This window comes from Hypomesus nipponensis, chromosome 21 (genome assembly GCF_054491055.1).
Source record: "Hypomesus nipponensis isolate SF chromosome 21, ASM5449105v1, whole genome shotgun sequence".
Classification (NCBI taxonomy): Eukaryota; Metazoa; Chordata; class Actinopteri; order Osmeriformes; family Osmeridae; genus Hypomesus; species Hypomesus nipponensis.
This window is the reverse complement of record NC_140381.1, coordinates 9,514,181-9,532,432: the sequence shown is the minus strand read 5'-3', so window position 1 is coordinate 9,532,432 and position 18,252 is coordinate 9,514,181. Positions and strand designations below refer to the sequence as shown.

General features: G+C 43.4%; 1 protein-coding gene across 3 annotated transcripts; it reads right to left on the bottom strand.

Annotated features, from left to right (window-relative positions):
* Positions 1 to 621: 621 nt before the first annotated feature.
* On the bottom strand, positions 622 to 17,202 carry slc44a2 (solute carrier family 44 member 2 (CTL2 blood group)). 3 transcript variants are annotated; one of them, XM_084684902.1, is made up of 22 exons: positions 17,043 to 17,202; positions 11,555 to 11,603; positions 11,173 to 11,246; positions 10,668 to 10,752; positions 9,887 to 9,971; positions 9,213 to 9,329; positions 9,034 to 9,094; positions 8,403 to 8,526; positions 8,127 to 8,210; positions 7,780 to 7,892; positions 7,207 to 7,338; positions 6,916 to 7,015; positions 6,460 to 6,552; positions 6,194 to 6,278; positions 5,683 to 5,945; positions 5,279 to 5,373; positions 4,930 to 5,033; positions 4,650 to 4,723; positions 4,318 to 4,388; positions 4,052 to 4,140; positions 3,785 to 3,869; positions 622 to 3,483 (listed from the first exon to the last, which is right to left on the bottom strand). In XM_084684902.1, the coding sequence occupies exons 1-22, from the start codon at positions 17,077 to 17,079 to the stop codon at positions 2,972 to 2,974; spliced, it is 2,532 nt and encodes an 843-aa protein (XP_084541028.1). In that variant the 5' UTR covers positions 17,080 to 17,202; the 3' UTR covers positions 622 to 2,971. The 3 variants fall into 3 exon arrangements, with proteins under 3 accessions (XP_084541028.1, XP_084541030.1, XP_084541029.1); XM_084684904.1 differs by having other exon boundaries at positions 622 to 1,623; XM_084684903.1 differs by lacking the exon at positions 17,043 to 17,202 and adding an exon at positions 12,674 to 12,861.
* Between the last annotated feature and the right edge of the window lie 1,050 nt (positions 17,203 to 18,252).

Genomic DNA, 18,252 nt, shown 5'->3' with positions numbered 1-18,252 from the left:
CATGCAGACGGACATTGGCATGACGCTGCTCTCTGCTGACACCACCCTCATTGGGCTCATCTCTGGCGGGGATGAGTCTGATTACAGGTTATCTTCACACCTTTCACATCACATTCACTGAGCCCCTCTGTCCAGGGTTTGGGGTTAACCTTGATTTCTCAGTGTCCCTGTGCCAGGTAGAATAGCCTCCTGTGTCCAGGAAGAACACCTGAGTCTTCAGGGAAGTCAAACTCCTGTTCGAACACACCTGGGGCTTGATTGTGTGTTTCATTTGGATCATGATTGCACACACACCAACACACACACATACTCACATTCTCACAGACAAAAGCCAATCACAAGCAGGTGTAGCCGATATTATAATTGATTTCTCATAATGTTTGTAAATATTGTTGTTGAATGTTTATCTTGTTTAATTATTAACTGTTAACTGTCTCTATGGTCAACTGAATGTAATTTACAACTAAAGAGTCCTTACTGGCAAAATGAGAACAATTTAAATGTTTTATCCAGTATGATACAACACATGCTGCATCTAATTATGTATATAGAAGTTATTAGTCTTTAAATTTTATTTGTCTTTATAATAAACATATCACACTTCATTAAAGTTTTGTAGCTTACGAAACATTTTATTTACAAGAACCTTCACTGTGAAAAGCATCAACATATTAAATGTTGTAATATGACATTACAAACACAACTTGAGCATTACAAAATAATGCATTTTAGGTCAAACTGACCAAATATTTTCAGTCTCAACTCTTTAGTTTATGGTTTAAACTGTACAACCTGCTTTGGTAAATTGTAAGTACAATACAGGGCAGTACATGGTGAATACTCAACAACATGAATAAAGACAACCTAATCAGGAAAATAAATTAACTTTATAGAAAATTTAGCATCTTAGTAAGACAGCTTTTCATTCAAACTTAATACTGGAGGCATTGGTACAATAGGCCTAAAGCAACAGACTATTGTCAATCCATAGTAACCCAACAGATAAAACTGTCATTCTCAAGATAGCAACTCAGACATCTAATAGAGAAAAAGAATGAACAGTTAAAGTTCTCTAAAATCAAATGTCAAAAGTACAAACATGGTTAAATAGAAACCCAACAATGAAATACACATTTGTCCTGTCATCTTCACTTACTTTTTAGCAAACATTTGCCACTTATCAATTAGACTGTGTTACTTCAGTAGCCAGTATGAATGGGTGTCAGAAAGACAACAATTCTTGTTAAAAAAGTAATCTCTCATTGCTTTGCTTGTGTGAAACTTTATAGCATACTTAAGGCACATTCCAAACACATCACAGACATGGTTAATAATGTCTGTTGAAACTCTTCTCCTTCTGTTCTCTTCACTCACATGCACACGCACACGCACGTCATCTGACAGTCAATCAACAAAACCATCACACACACACACATAGCCACACACAGCGTGGCAGTCAATAACAGTCATACGCACACATACACACACACACACACACACACAGTCCTTCAGGTTAGTCTATTGTCTTGGTCTCCTCGTTGGACTTGTTCAGGATGGTGAGCAGGTTCTTGGACATGAAGTAGGGCCTCTCTGCAGTTCCATCATTACGCTCCAAATCCTCCACTGTCACATGGGGAGAAAGTAGAAGAGACTCATCATCACCCGCCCAAAACACCAATGCATCATAAAACTACCATATTCAGGACTACAAAATGCATAAAACATAGAAGAATTGTCGCCGATCTATCTGAGGTTTCAAATGATTTAACCTTGTTTGGTAAGGTCCCCATATTTCTTATTACATGTCAGCTTATCTCCTTTTTGTTTAACGGTACACAGACAAAAAATAACTTACCTTATTGTCTCTCTCCCGACACCAGATTATAGAAGTTTCTTACATTTACACAATGACTACTATTTCATCAATACAAGAAACTTTAATCAACAGATGTATCCAACAGAAGCAAACTGAATAGGCATGTTTCATCCATGAAAGACTCTTTGAGCTACAACATTCACTAAGTGATACGTTACATCAAAGACGGTAAAAAAGCATCAAGACATGAGGTTAGGTTTTTAGAAAAGCCCTCGCCAGGCAACTTTACAGTGACGCCATGCAGCCCAAGAGAGACAGAGAAAGATGGAGAGAGTAAACAGAGATTGAGAACGTGTCAGAGAAAGGCAAGTAGTGTCAGTAAACGGTTACGAGACTTGCGGTTTCAGAGGTGTCAAGACGAGCCGCGACACAATCACAGCACTGCGAGTGCGGAATACCAAGGCAAGAAGGTGGCATGTCAATACACTGAACCCAACCAAATCCAACACAATTTCCGGGCTGGGGTCTACATGACAAAATACAAGACCGAAGCTAAGTCGTCTGTTACAGTCAGAAGTATGTGAACACGTTAATTCCATTGAGATAAAAACAACATATGATCACATCACTTCTATCGAAGGATTCAAACCATTTGGCGTCAGCTGGTGTTGATGTAAACGGTGAACACGTCAATCAGATTGAGATTTTTGTTTATGACTGTAAACAGGGTAGTGGTGACTTGGTAGTGCATTTGTTAACGTGATTAAGACAATATTATAGGAAGTATTTACAAAGCATAGTCAGGCACAGGTTCAGCACTCATAGTTCTACAGATCTGCACAATAAAAAAACAACACTGTCTAAAAACCGCCACAGTAAAATATTCTTTCCAAGCTACAGGGATGCACTGGGGTCGTGTGGCCTGCTTACGACAAAAATGAGGATTTTTGCTACAACCAGCAAGTATTTGAGTGACCCTGTGGATATAGCAATAAGATATGCATCACTGACTTGCATTCGAGTTGGTGATTTTACATTTAACTTGTCCACCCCACATACAGTAGTTGTCAGTTACTGGTACAGTAGATCCAAAGGACACATAATGTTATATGAGGTTAACCGGGCTTCTCTTCCTCACTACATTACCCATAAGCACTACTCCTTGGGGGAGGAGGGAGAACCACTGCCATCTTTGGGTTCCTCCATGATATCTTTCTTTTCTTCGTTATTTTCTTTCTTAGGTCCTGCCGGTGCAGGGACCACCTCCCCAGTCTTACCATCCTTCATTTCCTCCTTTTCTTCGGTCTCCTTCTCAACCACTTCTGTCTTTACTTCCGGTTCTTTCTTCTCCTCTAATGCGTTTGCTTCCAGGTCTTTACCCTCTGTCTTCTCCTCTGGGGCTTCCTCCACATCAGGCTTCGCCTGCAAAGGTTGTTCCTCCTCAGCCTCCGTCTTCAGAGCGTCGAGGTGTTTGAGCTGGACTTCTCCGTCTTGCTGCTGGAGTGGCGTTTCTTCTTCCAGTCGGACATCGTCCACCTGCGCCGGAGCATCGGGCTGCTCCGCGCCGTCGTCCTCCGCCTTTGTAGCCTTGGAGAGGATCTCGTGGAGCTCAGGGGACATGAAATATGGCCGCTCGGACGAGCCGTCGTTTCTCTCCAGGTCCTCGCCTTCCGTGTTCGTGAGTTTGCGTGTGTTTATGTTTGCACCGTGGGTTTAGTTGGTTTGGATTAGTGAACAGAACGGAACGAAAAAGGGGGTTAAAAGGGAAGGTAAGGTATAAAAGAACGGGCGAAAAAAGACAAAGAGAGAGACAAGTCAGAAACATAGTGCGTGCAAAGAGAAAAACCCTGCAGTTCAGATTTAGAAAGCTGAGCGAGTGACTGAAAAGATGCACGAGTCACAGGAATGTGTTAATAGTAAAAGTGTCATTCAAAATACTGTAAACATCCACGAGGGGGCGCTACTCACAGAAGCAGAGGAAGAGGGTGTCCACACACATGGCGTACACACTGAAGAAGCCATGGGCGATGAGGTAGGATCCTACCACAACCGTCTGGGACAAAAGAGAATGACATACACTTAATTAAACAACAATGTAGGCCTCTGTCAAGGAGCTAACGGGGCTACGCGTTAAAGCTAACGTTTCCCTGTAACATGAGTGCCTAACTAAGCATGGTATATAGGCTACTGTATATTGAAAGATATCATAATATCTTGGGTCTTTGGAGATCTTACGAGGATGGGGACCCAGTAGTAGTTGAGAGAGGGAGCCGTCTGCTCCACAGCCTTGATCTTCCCAGAGAAGAAGAAGAAAGAACAGATTCCTGCGCAAAGAGGGGGATTTTTAACGCCACGGCAACTCAGGCTCCGAGAATCCGTTCGACTCTGTTCGGAAATTGTGTTTGAAGGTGCGTGTCCATGTGTGTCGAAATGCTCGGAGAGGGGTGTAAGTATGTGTGTGTAATGTGGGAATGTGTGTGTTAGCTTTGAGGATGACGCACCCACGATCCCGACGATGAGCAGCTTCCCCAAAAACAGAAGGAAGTCAGTCACCTTGTCCAGGACAGCAACTCTGTAGAGCCCATGTGGAAATAAGACGTCAAACACAATGAAAGAAACACACATGCAATACATGACATAAACCGTTGAATAAACAAGAACAATGTTCAAACTAACCACCATGTGACCGGTTGACTGACAGAATGAATGAAAGAAGAAAACTACAATCGATAAATACAACATCGCCTTCAAGGAGAAACCCTCTCCTTTGCAGTAGCCCGCAGGCTTGTAAACTTCCGAGGGAAAGGGGAAGGTTTGCATGTCATCATCTCACCTCACAATGTTCCTCATGAGCAGGAAGAAGGCATCCCTGGCTGAGGGACAGAAGCTTTTGCCGTAGATCGCGATCTGAGGAGGCACATTCCAAAATGGAAAAACAGCTTACAGTTCATTGAAACGAACGACAACTTTATAGAACACAATGCAGCACAGACCTTTTCTCCCACCCAATCAACTCCATGGAGATTCAGTCAATGAAATTGTCCATGAAAATCAGTTTGGTCCCCCAAAATACGACAAATACAGTATGTAATTAGCCACATGAATCAGCCTACCATGATATAAGCGTTTCTGTTGAGGAACTTGATGAACTTCTCCAAACACCAGAAGCAACACTTTAGGCAACTCAGGAGAAACTTGGCACACTTATTCTGGGCTCCTGAGCAAGCAGAGGAGGTAGAAAGAACATGTAATGAAGCGCATCCTTTTATTTCAATGGAACATCTATACATCTTGAATTACCTTTTCAGTGTAACGTAACACGTTGGCACGAGTTTCTTTTGCTGAGTATGTGTTTCATGTCACCAAACGGCGGTCTTTGTGTGTGTTCATAAATGGCATTACGGAATCAGGGAGTGCAGATGATTAGTGATGGGAGCAGAGTACTTTGGTGGACTGGCTCACCTTTCAGCTTCTGGTCCAGATACTCCAGGACCACTCTGATGACCTGGACCAGAGACAGGATGAGAGAACCAAAGGCCAGCGAGCCAGTGTGGTATCTAAAAGAAAGGGTGAGAGAGACAGTGAGAGAGAGAGAGAGAGAGAGAGAGAGAGAGAGAGATAGAGGGGGGGGGGGGGATAGCGAGAGAGACAGTGAGAGAGACAGTGAGAGAGAGAGAGAGACCACAGAGAGAAATAGTCCCGAAGAAATCAGAAGGCCAATTCAATGTCAAAACACCGAGCAGTATCCTTCTGCTGCCCCCTATTGGTTAGAGTGAGGATAGCAGCCTACTTTATTGCACAGCGAGGATTCTACATCAGATGACACGCCTGTGCACTCACACATTCCCAGCCCTTTGTCACCCTACCTCAGGGCTCGTCCCAGTGAGGAGAAGATGGGGTAGGCAGGGATGTCGTCTGGCTTCTTGAAGGCCCAATAGTAAGAGGCGAAGGCTCCAGACATGGTCACCTGACCCAGCGCCGTGACAAAGTTTGCACACCAGAAGAAGAGGAAGACATTGTAGAACTGGAACAGAATGAGGTACTTGTGGTAGTAGGTCTCGCCCCCATAGAACGCAAACAGGCACTCAGCGTCTGGGCACTGGGTGGTGACGTTGGAGGTGTTGAACGTCTGAAGAAAAACCAAAAGCGAAGGGTTTGATATTAGACTTTGTGTTGGTCTTGCGGGACTCAATCCCCATTCCTGGTGCTATGGTGGTCATGTTCCACAGCAGAAAGTAAATAGTTACAGTAAACTCTCAATTGCTAGGCGGAAAAACACTTAATACAACAATTGTTGTTCAATTGAATTGTTCAATTCAATTGTTCAACAATTTGATTCTATAAACTAATGAGGATGAACCATGTTCCTTGTCTTACCTTGGGGTCGCAGGTGTCTCTGGAGTACTCACAATCCGAGGTGTTGAACACTTTGTACACCTGGTCATTGGAGGTGGATAAGAACCTGAGGGAGGTAGTCAAGGAGGCTATTTGGAAATCATTAGACGTTTAAGTCCACTGTTTAGCTTTAAGGCCCATGGGTAAGTTTTTGTATTTATTTTCGTAATCTGGCCAAAAAAAGAAAGGTGGTTCATCTGGGGTATATGAGGCATGACCAAAGACAGGATTGACAGGTGTAAGGATACACAGCTGTGATGCCCCAGTAGGCGATGACAAGGGCCAGGAGGGCAAAGGTCAGCAGGGGGTAGAACAGCGATGACATAACATGGCCGACAGCCCTGTGGAGGAAGACAATAAGTTCTGTCAGTCAAATATTGTTAACATCTACATACCTGTGTATTATAAGGACAAATATCAACCCTCTGCCCCTACCGAATGCGTACTTCCAATCTGTGTTTTTGTTCGACTGGTCACTTCTTGTGGCCCACCACAAAAATGTCAAATATTTGTGTTATTAATTATGTACCGGATCTTTCCGTGATAACCCTCCTCTTACAGCTAGACAGTGAGCTTTCTGTATGTCCGGATTGCACTCAGGAATGAATGTGTGTGTGTGTGTATGTGTGTGTGTGTATGTGTGTGTATGTGTGTGTGTGTGTGTATGTGTGTGTGTGTGTATGTGTGTGTGTGTGTGCCCTGACCTGCTTGACTCCTTGATGAGGGCGATGGCGATGAGAACTCTCTTTCTGAGGAAGATGAGGAGGAGGATGATGACAACCTCCACAATGGCCAGGATGATCACTGGGGGACAGACAAACAGACGTGGTTAGGTTTGTTTTTGGGTGTGTGTGTATGTGTGTGTGTGTGTATGTGTGTGTGGGGGTGTGTGTGATCATACACACAAATACATGAATATGCAAATGCATATTTTGGGATTTGTGTATGTGTGGGTGTGCATCTAGGTGCATATGTGTTTATGTGTGTGGACTCACTGAATGCCAACCAGGTCTGTCTGATCTGCAGGTAGACAGAGAAGTCTGTCTGCAGCCCAAGGTCTCTGATGGTGACATCAGCACCAGGCTGGCTTTGCAGGCTGGAATACTCCATATAGCAATGACCAATCCCTGACAGAAACATCCAGAACATCAGAACGCATGTATATAGATCTAGAACACAATACCCGGACACAAACACACTCTCCCTAACGGTACGACAGGAAACTTGTAAGATGTGCTGTTTGCGCTGATACCTCATGACTGAAACCACAGACATGGTTTGAGGTCAAAACAGAGGTTGAGGTTCAATACCAGGTGCATAACTATTTACAAATCTACTTGATGCAATGTACTTGATTGCACTCGCAATGATGTTTGTGAGTGAAACAGCTGTGTGGAATCAAAAACGTTTTGTTTTGAAGTGTAATATATATAAAATGTAATATATGTAAAGTAACCAATGTAATATATATATAAAAGTAACCGTAGATTTGACTTCAGTAGATGGTGGCTACATTGGTCAGAACAACTGACATCATAACATCTGAAAACATTATTGAGATATCATACCATATCCGATGACCAGTATCACCAAGATGATCATGACCCAGACCATGACCCCAGCCAGGTAGCGAAGGAGGACGATGAAGATGAGGCTGACCACCATGGCGATCACCAGACCTCTGCAGGTAGATATCATCATCATCATCATCATCAACAAAATCATCTCCTACTAGTACATTTTTTCAGAAAGTCACTTCTTTAAATGTATAAATCATGTTGACTTATTTAATTAGTATTATTCATTTCCCAGTATATGTTCACCAACTGTAACCTCTTCCCACCTATGTCTTTCCTTGCACAAACCGACATACACCGTGCTTGGTGCTCCCCATCGTAGACCTGGAGGTACTCACAACAAGATCCAGTGCCAAGATTCCGTGTAGTCCTCAAAGATCCTCATTGCCACCTGGCGAGCCTCCAAGACCACATTCGACTTCCTGTAACGCCAGGAAGTCCGCTTAACCAAACCAGCTTAATTATGGACTGATAAAAGTAGTTCCGTAACCCACGATGAAATATAAAAGTCTCGAAACAGAAGCAAGACCAACCATCAAAATTGAACTCTTTACACGAGCAGTGTAAGGCGCGCGTGTGTGTGTGAGGAGGAGAGTGAGGACACGATGACTCACTTTGATGCATCCAGAAGTTCAGTGGCGTTCACCTGCCCGCCATCACTGTCGCTAAAGGAAGTCTCATTCCCAACCACGACGACACCTGTCCTCGTGCTCAGGGCCGGCAGGCAGCGACGGGTGACTGGAGGGAGAGGAGAGGGTTTAGGGTCCTTGGGGGTTTCGGTTGGTTGAGGGGGCAGTTCTATGGGCGTATGGGAAGCCCTCTGTGACATGCTTGCGTGTAAAAAGGGCTGTACAAATACATTTGATTTGACTTGATTTGAGAGGAGGGAGGGAAAAAGAGGAGAAATGAGAGGAAAGGAGAGGAGTACAAAAGGAGAGGGGAGGAGAGGAAAGAGACGGGAGGAGAGGAGAGGAGGGAGGGAGGAAGAGGAGGAGAAATGAGAGGAAAGGAGAGGAATACAAAAGGAGAGGAGAGGAAATAGTTGGAAGGAGAAGAAACGGATGAATGAAAGGAAAGAAATATAGAGCAGAGGAGAGGTAAGCAGATAAATAACATGTAGACAGAAAGTCAAAGGAGTCTGTACCGAATCACAATACAACATTTGCAATGGAAATACCCAATATATACCCAATGCTTATATGGAACATTTAACAGTGTTGAATTTGGACAGTTTCCAGGACTTACAAGCTTTGCTAGGCATCACCATCGAGGGACACAGACCATCTCTTAGGATCTCGACAACGCTCTGAAACACAACAAAATCGAGATTGCACACAAGCTCCGTGTGTAACACCTTGGACCTATGAACATCAAGTTTTCTTCCGTGTCGACATTCAAAGTGCAACACATAATCTATTACCCACCATTTTGAAGTCCACTCCTTCCTTGCAAAATTGCCTGTAGTACGTCAGGTCTTCCCCTTTGTTGACATAGGCCTTCAGTAACGTTAGGTATCTGGTAGGGCACGTTTCCACACATAGCTACAGGCACATACAAATTTGATTGGAATCAATGGGACTTCCAAGGAACTAACCCAATCCAAGTAGGGCGGTGGTAGAAACAGTGGATGTACAATGTTGGGAAGGCTAATAATGCGATGAGAGGGAGCGAGGGACAGATGGAGGAAGTGAGTTAAAGAGTGAGAGCGATGGTGAGTGAAAGAGAAAGAGAGAAATAGCTAGAAATGATGTGTGAGCGAAAGAATGACAGGGAGAGTATGCAACAGAAAGAGAGAGATAAAGTCTGCAACAGAAAGAGAGAGAGAGTATGCAACAGAGAGAGAGAGAAAGAGAGAGAGAGAGAGAGAGAGAGAGAGGAGAGAGAGATAGAGAGAGAGAGCGAGCGAGCGAGAGAGAGAGAGAGAGAGAGAGAGAGAGAGAGAGAGAGAGAGAGAGAGAGAGAGAGAGAGAGAGAGAGAGAGAGAGAGAGAGAATGGAGGCAGAACAGGGACTCGTCAGAGAAGCAGAGAACATTCGGACAGGAAGAGGGCGATGGACACGTGTCTGAAAGCGAGGCGTGGGCGTGGTCGCCCTCTGACCTGAGTGGTGGGGCACTGGAACTCCAGCAGCACCAGGGGGCTGGCACACTTCAGGATGTTGAAGTAGAACAGGAGCGGCTTCTTCCTGTTGACACGTGACAGACACGCTAATCAACCATGACAGGTGAGCCCAATGGCTGGACTATGGCTGGGGCAAGCTTCTGCATATCCATGTATCTTTAGCCAGGTTGAACACACATTGACAACCTCTTAAATGTAAGACATTTAAAAAGACAATGAATCAGAAATAAAAACAGGACATGAAAGTCTACTGAGAGGCAGGTCTGTCCAATTACTAAACCCCCCCCCCCCCCCCCCCCACAGCTGAAACAAAGTTCTAACCCTATATTTCAGAGCAGGTTAATGCAATAGTCTTATAGCTAATGTAATATTGCACCTATTTCCCCTAAAGCAATAAGGTTAGGCTAGTTAAAGAGACTTTCCACTCATAAAGTATGTTCGAAATGGCATAAATGCTGCCAATTAATAATTGACGTAACAACGTATTGTTAATGGTCAGTAGCCTAGCCTATCGATTAAGGTACTCAAAAGCATGTACACTGTCTGTTTCATTGATCTTGAGAGGCTAAGCATTCTGTAGCAGATAATAACAATAAACCCACTATCTATTAATTAAAACTTCCAAATAACTTCCACATAATAATGCAATAAATACAAACGTGAGCAAAGGCAGCAATTGCTTTCGAATCAACAGACATGTGCAATTTAGCTAGGGTGTGTTGTAGGGTTCAAAGTTCGAAGGAAAAAAGGAAAGACTTACTCCAAGGGGCTCCCAGCCTGTCCACAGAACTGTCCTTTACTATCTGTGGGATAGATGACCTTCCTGGGATCACCCTGGGACCAGGCTGCATGCAGAGAAACACACGCAACGAGTCAGGTGGCTGAGCGGTGAGGGAATCGGGCTAGTAATCTGAAGGTCGCCAGGTCAATTCCCGGCTGAGCCATATGACGTTGTGTCCTTGGGCAAGGCACTTCACCCTACTTGCCTCGGGGGAATGTCCCTGTACTTACTGTAAGTCGCTCTGGATAAGAGTGTCTGCTAAATTACTAAATGTAAATGTTATGCAACGTTACTCCAAAATGTTAATCATTCTCAAAGCCTCCTAATAATGTATTTACCAGTTTTGTTTTGATGTGCAGATCAGATTTGATTCATATGCTGGATGATAAGGAAATAGCACCAATCACAATAATACTTACATTAGGACCTTCTAAGTCTCAATGCTTATGTTATGAAACAGCGTAGATTAGTAGTAAACACTTACCCACAATGCCCACAAAAAAGTAGCCCAGTAGCGCCAGGATGAAGAGGATGCAGCAGAGAACATCTGTGCAGCTCCTAGCGACCAGAGAATAAGAGAGAGAAGGGGGGGGGGCAGAGGGATGAAGAGTGACAGAGAGGGAGGGAGAGAGAAGAGGGATTGATCGTGAAGAGCGAGAGATGAAAAGAGTGAGGAAAAGAAAGAGAGATTGGAAAAGAGAGAGAAAACAACGGAGAGAGAAACAGACAGAGGAGAGAGAGAAAGGGAAGAGGGGGAAAAAAAGAAGGAGAGAAAAACAAAAAAGAGGGAGAATCAAATCGATTCCTTTATAAGCCTTGTCATAGGACGGTTGTAGAGTGGTTACAGTTGTCATGTTGAATCTTACCTGTTGTGTATGGGTCCTTTAAAGGTTGGGTCAAACTTCCTGGACTCACCTGCAGACAAAGAGTTCAGTTTTATATCATCCAAAGTCCTGTGTGTATGTTTGTGTGTGGGTGCCTGCGGACCTGTTTGTGCCCTGGTGTGTATGTGTATATAGATGATGATATGTGTGTGTGTGTTTGTGTGTGTGTGTGTGTGTGTGTGTGTGTGTATTGACAAGGCTGGGACATTGTTTCCAATAACAAAAGGATTCTCCCGCCAGACTGACATGCCTAGCAACCCACAAAATGGCTCCCTGGTGACTCACATATCCCTGGGGACATGCTTGGCAGCCATAGTAACACCTAAACTTACGAGAAGACAGCAACATCATCTAGCCAGATACTATGCACAGCACTCTGCAGGTATCTTAAGACTTCGTGGACAATACTATACTGTAAAAAATGACCTCAACATTCTAGGTGAAGTAGAATTTAGCATTTCTGCTCTCATGCATAAATGAGTATATGTGGCAACACTGTTGGCTATTTCCTGTTTTTTTAGGTTTCCATATGGTATGACATCCTGTTCACGGTGAACGAACTGCCGGATGTATCATTCTCGGTTTGCAGCAATGCAGCATGTTATTATTCGGACATATTATTGACATTAAATCGTCGGGGGATGTTTTGCAGTGAGTGTACTTGAGCCTGCTTAGCACTAACAAAAACAACCTTTCCTTCCTCTCAATAAAAGTGTTTTGGGAGACTTGACGCCTCAGTGACAACGTAAGGAAGGTGTTGGAGCTTCAAAACAAAACAATAACAGCATGAGCAATGTCAAGCTGAGGCTAATACTGCCGCGGGCGGTAGAAACACACTATCACACTCTTAGATACACTGAAACATCTTGAAAGATACCGACAACGGTTCATCGCATATGCAGTTCAGTACATGTTCTACGCTGCATCACCTGACAAACCTGATCATGCCCTGGACAGTTGACCACACACCATATATATTGAGTCTATAAACAGTGACGTTCGCAGATGAACAGAAAAATAACCGACAGGTCTCCTTCTATCGCGTTTGTACTCAAAAAGAAATGACAGAATTCAAGCCTCCTCATGACACTGCTACTATACCTTGTTTCCCAGAAGCTTTTGCCATTCTTCTCTGGTCTCATTAACTGTTTGAAGGATGCAGTTTTCACACAGTTACACGTTGCTATTTTTATGAAGAGCCTATGAATTTGAACAGAAACCTTGATAACCCTTTCTTAACTGTGTCAAGCTAGACCACCGTTTGACTTCCTTCTTCCTGTATCGCGAAAGCAACCCTAACCGCTGCAAGTGGTAGAAACTGGTACAGTTATCAGAGACAACCACTCCCTACTTTGGTTCATTCCAACCTGTTCTCCTCCTTTACACTCCTTTTCTCAATTCATCATCTCTCTCCCCCCTCTCTCTCTGTTTAAAGGGCTTCATCATGGGAATGGTTGAAGACCATGGAGGGTTGGTAGCCTTAAAGTGGCTGGGGAGTAGGCACACACAACCGTGTTTTTTACTTGAGAGTGAAGCCATTTTGTGCCATGTCCTGTGAATATGGAGAAGCAGACCATACAATGGAGCACTGCCTTGTGTGCCCTCTACAACCCAACCCCGGCAGCTCAAAAGACCTCGCAGTGTTCAACCCAAATGAAAAGGACTGTGTAAAGCAATGGGAAACTGCCATATAACTAAGTGCCATCTTGACACCAACTACGGAACTCTTGTGGTCAGGCGAAATCATGAATTGAATAACAAGACGTCCATACGCTGTTGACCCTTTTGAGTGTAATGACAACAACCTATAAAATGGGTGGGATGCAGAACTCGCTGAGGTTGTAAGAAAAAGTAAAGAAGTCATGACAAATCATGAAATCATGATTGCAATAGCAGGCTTCTGTTGAATCAAGAAGGCTCGTCGTGAGCTTTGCCTGCAGTTGATTTCCAATCAGGATATGCATCATGATGTGCGAAACCTTTCTGGGCAGCGTGGAAATGTGTGCTAAAACCATGAATATTATTTGTATCAAATCCAAACAATAACAGCGTATAGTATACATTATTATGATATATATAATAATTGTGTTTCTTAGAAACAGATGGTTGAACCAGACTTGAGAACAGTTTGTACACTGACCAGCCTTTTGGTAAACAGCATGCATGCTGCCTATGCTGTGCTAGGTGCGATCCGGTGTACAAATAAAAAAAAAATTCTCAGACAAAGACTTGCTTATGTTTTGTTCCCTGCTCAGCATACTCAAACGTGACCTTCATGCCTGCGTGTGTGTTTGTGTGTGTGTGTGTGTGTGTGTGGTATACACACCCTGGTAGACTGTGTCTGAGGCCTAGCGATAAGGAGAGCATCCTGCCCACTACAGCGTCCTTGTGACTGGGTGCACGGCATATGCCCACCACTGTGCCCATGTGACTGGTTGCATGGAATGTTCCATAGGAAAACTAGACCCAAACAAATAGGTTTTGTTTTATTGACTTTGAGATATGGTTTGTGGATATCCTCAAATCCTCGACAGAAACAAAATTCAAATGTCCACCACAAGCTTGAATCAACAAAAGCTATCGCCACATCCCTAGAATTAGGTTTTGAGCCAAAAACATCTTGGTCAACATTTGAGAAGAACTCACAAGCAGTTTTTCAAGCTCAAACATTTCAGACTCAAACTGCCTGTTGAGTGGAACCAACCCTGTCTCTTGAGTTTTTCAATTTTTCTGTCTGGGTTGATTAGGCTTCATCTACACCCAACCCCACTGTAGCCTATAAGACTGTTTGGATAAAATGAGCCCTACTCTAATCAAATTACAGGTGTGTATGCCTTGATAACAAAGGTACGAAAGACAATTTTGCACAGAAAAAAGAAAAAGGTAAAAAAAAACAGCTGAACTTAGTAACTCATTTGTCAATCAAGGTTTTACTGTTTTTCATTGTAGCCTCTCCATTAGGTCTTCTTAGTTCATGACTAGGTGTCTGGGGACTGTCTGGTGAGTGGTGACTAGGGAGTAGGAGGAGGAGGGGAAGAGGGCTGCGTCTGGGCATGGCTGGATCCTTACAGTACTAGTGTAACAGGGAGGAGTGATGTCATAATTGATGTTTTCCCCTCATGGATCCAATGGGATTATCAGATAGCTCTCTGCCAGACGACTATAATGGATTACTGGTCAGAGTGGTTAGTGGGGTGATGTCTCCACACACGCACACACACACGGACTCTCACACACACCCCATACTCTCACACAATGACATCAGAGAAGCTGTAAGGTTAGCCTCATACTTGGATAGCTGAGCTCTGTTGTGCTTGTAGAAGTGGCTGCTTTTTCAAAGCTACAAGAACCCACCACATTTGAGTTTTACGTTTAGTCTTACACATTCTCCGTATCTGTGCAGGGGCGTCAGGACATGGTTCATACAACGTTTCACTCAACAACAGTGAGAAAGAAAGCAAGTAAGTAAGTTAGTAACCGTTCATTCACCCCCAGAGGAGCCATTGGTTGTGCAAAAACAAGAAAACACGACAATAATAACACATACTATCACGTTACACACACAACATCGCCCCATGTCAAATAGAGAAGCCAGTAAAACGCTGGGTAGGCACTTGTATATATCCTTGGCAGACCGCTCCTGAATTCATCACTCATTCCTGGATAGAAGGAGAAGGAAGGGAATCGGTCCAACCCTCCTTACCCCAGGAGAGGCGTCTAAACTTGCAACAAACCAAATGTGCCGTGTCATTCCTCCTTTCTTTACCTTACATGGCTGCTCTCCTGCGGGGAGTATTACGCGCGCAAATCTAAGACACCTACCAACTGACAGCCAGCGACTCTATGACATAAGGGAATTGGAAAACTCCACACACACCCAGACACTGAAGGCTGTGTGAAATGGACTCTGTTCACCCTCCTTGACTCAGTGTGGAGTGGGTGCAGTCGGCACTGGGCAGGCTGGTGGGAGCTGGTGGCCGATTGGTGGGCTGGACATCCAGCGTACCGGCTCTCTCAAGCCAGAACCTGCATCAATTGGATTCCATACGTGTTTCAAAGCATACATTTAACTTACTGTTCATTATACAGCAGGCCAACAGCTAAATGCTATTGCTTGGCTACAATAGCTTCATTTTCTTCGGCTGATAAATACTGTATGGTTCAGGCTTTTACTATTGATGAAACTTCCATTCTGGTTTCAAAAGGGCTTGGTTTACGACCTGGTCACGCTGAATGGGGGAGGGGTGCGAAGGAAAAAGACCTGTTTACATGGTAACAGGAAAGTAACAAGGACAACACACTAGGGTTTCTGAAGGGGATCTTCCTACAACCCTGTATTGTGTATTGTGCCTGCAGAGGTTGTGCTTACTTTGGCCTATTGAACAAAACAGGCCTACACAAGAAGATAAGATTGGATTGAGAAACCATGGGCTTTCTCAAGAGGGTGACTACTGATGAAAGACTGGGTATGCTGCTGTGTGCTAGGCCTGAGGAGAGGTTTGAACTAGGTCCTCTCAACATGTTATCGCCCCATTGGTGGGATTAAGGCAAGAAAAACATTTGAGGAAAACTTCATGACTCAACAGTTCATATGCTCTACACATTAACTGACCCATGCAACAGGAAGTACGGAGGAAAGATGTCTACTTGAACTCATGAGAGTTAGTATGGGAATCATACAGTCATCAAACATTCTGCCACATCATTGCATCTGACATTATGAAGTGTTTGTGTGTATCATACAGTGTGTGTGTGTGTGTGTGTGTGTGTGTGTGTGTGTGTGTGTGTGTGTGTGTGTGTGTGTGTGTGTGTGTGTGTGTGTGTGTGTGTGTGTGTGTGTGTGCGCGCGTTTGTTATGAGTAATTACCATATGGCAATCCGCATAACCCACATGTTGTGACAGTGGATTTTGCGCCAGGTATACACACAACACAAACCATCTCAAGTCGAGCTCCCACTGTATAGGCTGCTATGATTTTATGCTTAGACTACACTTCATGTTTTAATATCGTACTTATTCGTTATATTTCAATAATCTAGATATTTTGACAATTTTCTAGTTTAGGCTTCATCCTACAGCTGAAAATCCGCAGTGCATAAATAATGGGGTTCTCATTATTTACCATGATCTGTGAATCCAACAACGTATTTTCATAATAGAATAGGTTTGGACAAACAAGAGGCTTTTAACGCCGTAGCCAATCCACTCCCTGTCGGCCTGCATTCATCAGTATTTTTGATCATGGAACGAGCTGTAATGCTCAAGAACGCTGCAAATTGACAAAGCTTTCGCCAAAAGGCTTGAAGATTACTAAGTCAGTTTTAAGGAGATGAGGATGCAACTCCAATCTTTTTGGATCCCATGCGGTCCACACCCTTTCATTGACAAGTCATTGTTTCCATTTCTTCCGCTCCCTGATTGAAAACATAAAGGGGCGAAGGCAGAATGAGAAGAATGAAATTGTCTTACCATATTTAGAGTCTGGGTTCTTTTCTTCTAATTCCATTCTCGGGAACACTTATCTGTCTTTGCTGCGGATCAAATCTGGGACAGGACAGTTACCATGGAAATGTCAGAGAAAGAATCATCAATAACAGTCACCGATTCCTATTCGCCGACTACACCGAGTGAATTGTGGGCAGATCATACAAATCCTTGATAAATTCCATACAACGGGTCGAGTCAGGGAGCCAATCAGAGATGAAAAATGGGAACTGACGGCTAATTCGACAAATTAAAAATCATCATAGGCGGGGCCATCCCCATCCGCTACATTGAGGAATGTGAAGCGGAATGTCTTGGGCAATAATTGATCAACCAATTACATGTTATAAAACCAACGAATAACATTATATTATTACAAGAAATGTGTTAATGTCTAGAAAACTTACGTTAGGCCTGTTTGATTCATCATATAGCTTGTTTGCTATAGCCTATAGCTACGCAAGCTTCACCAATAAAGTAACCAGCATAAAGAATGATATGCTTTTAAAAACGAGGCTTTTGTCTATATCAGCATACATTTTGGTACGTTCAAACAATATAGGCCTAATATTTGTTTTTTTTGTTTTTGTTGCTTTTAGTTTACGAAAGTAATATGTTAAAGAATGAAATATCCTAGCCTACATAAATATGCTTAAATAGTATTGCCCATCTAAAAGCAACTTATGTGTAATATTACAGTGAGTGATAGTCCCCTTGAGCTGTTGAGTGCGAGAGAAATTGACAGATCAGTATTCACAGCGATGGTGGTGTGACGTAACAAATACTGGTTATGGTCTCGCCCTTGCTGGCAGGGGTGTCATGTGGATGTGCAGTGTCAAGATTCCTTCCCGTAACCCATGAATAATGACACACATGATATTTGTTTTCCAGGTTTTGTGTTCCTCTGGGACAGTCGGTTGCAGCAATAGGCAATGGATTTGTTATGCATGTATTTGTTTAATTACTTGGTAATAACAGTTCAATGTAGGCCTAGTTTAGACAAATTGAGCTGAAGACAAACTAGAATAGACAATAGAAAAGAGAATACTCATATTGTATTTCGACGTATGTCACTTTCATGAAATATGAATGCAGCCTAAACCAGATGAAATAGCGCTACACATGGAACAAGTAACTGTAAGGTGAAACCACGTTAATCCAAAAGTTCGCATAACCTACAGATGGCACTACTGTT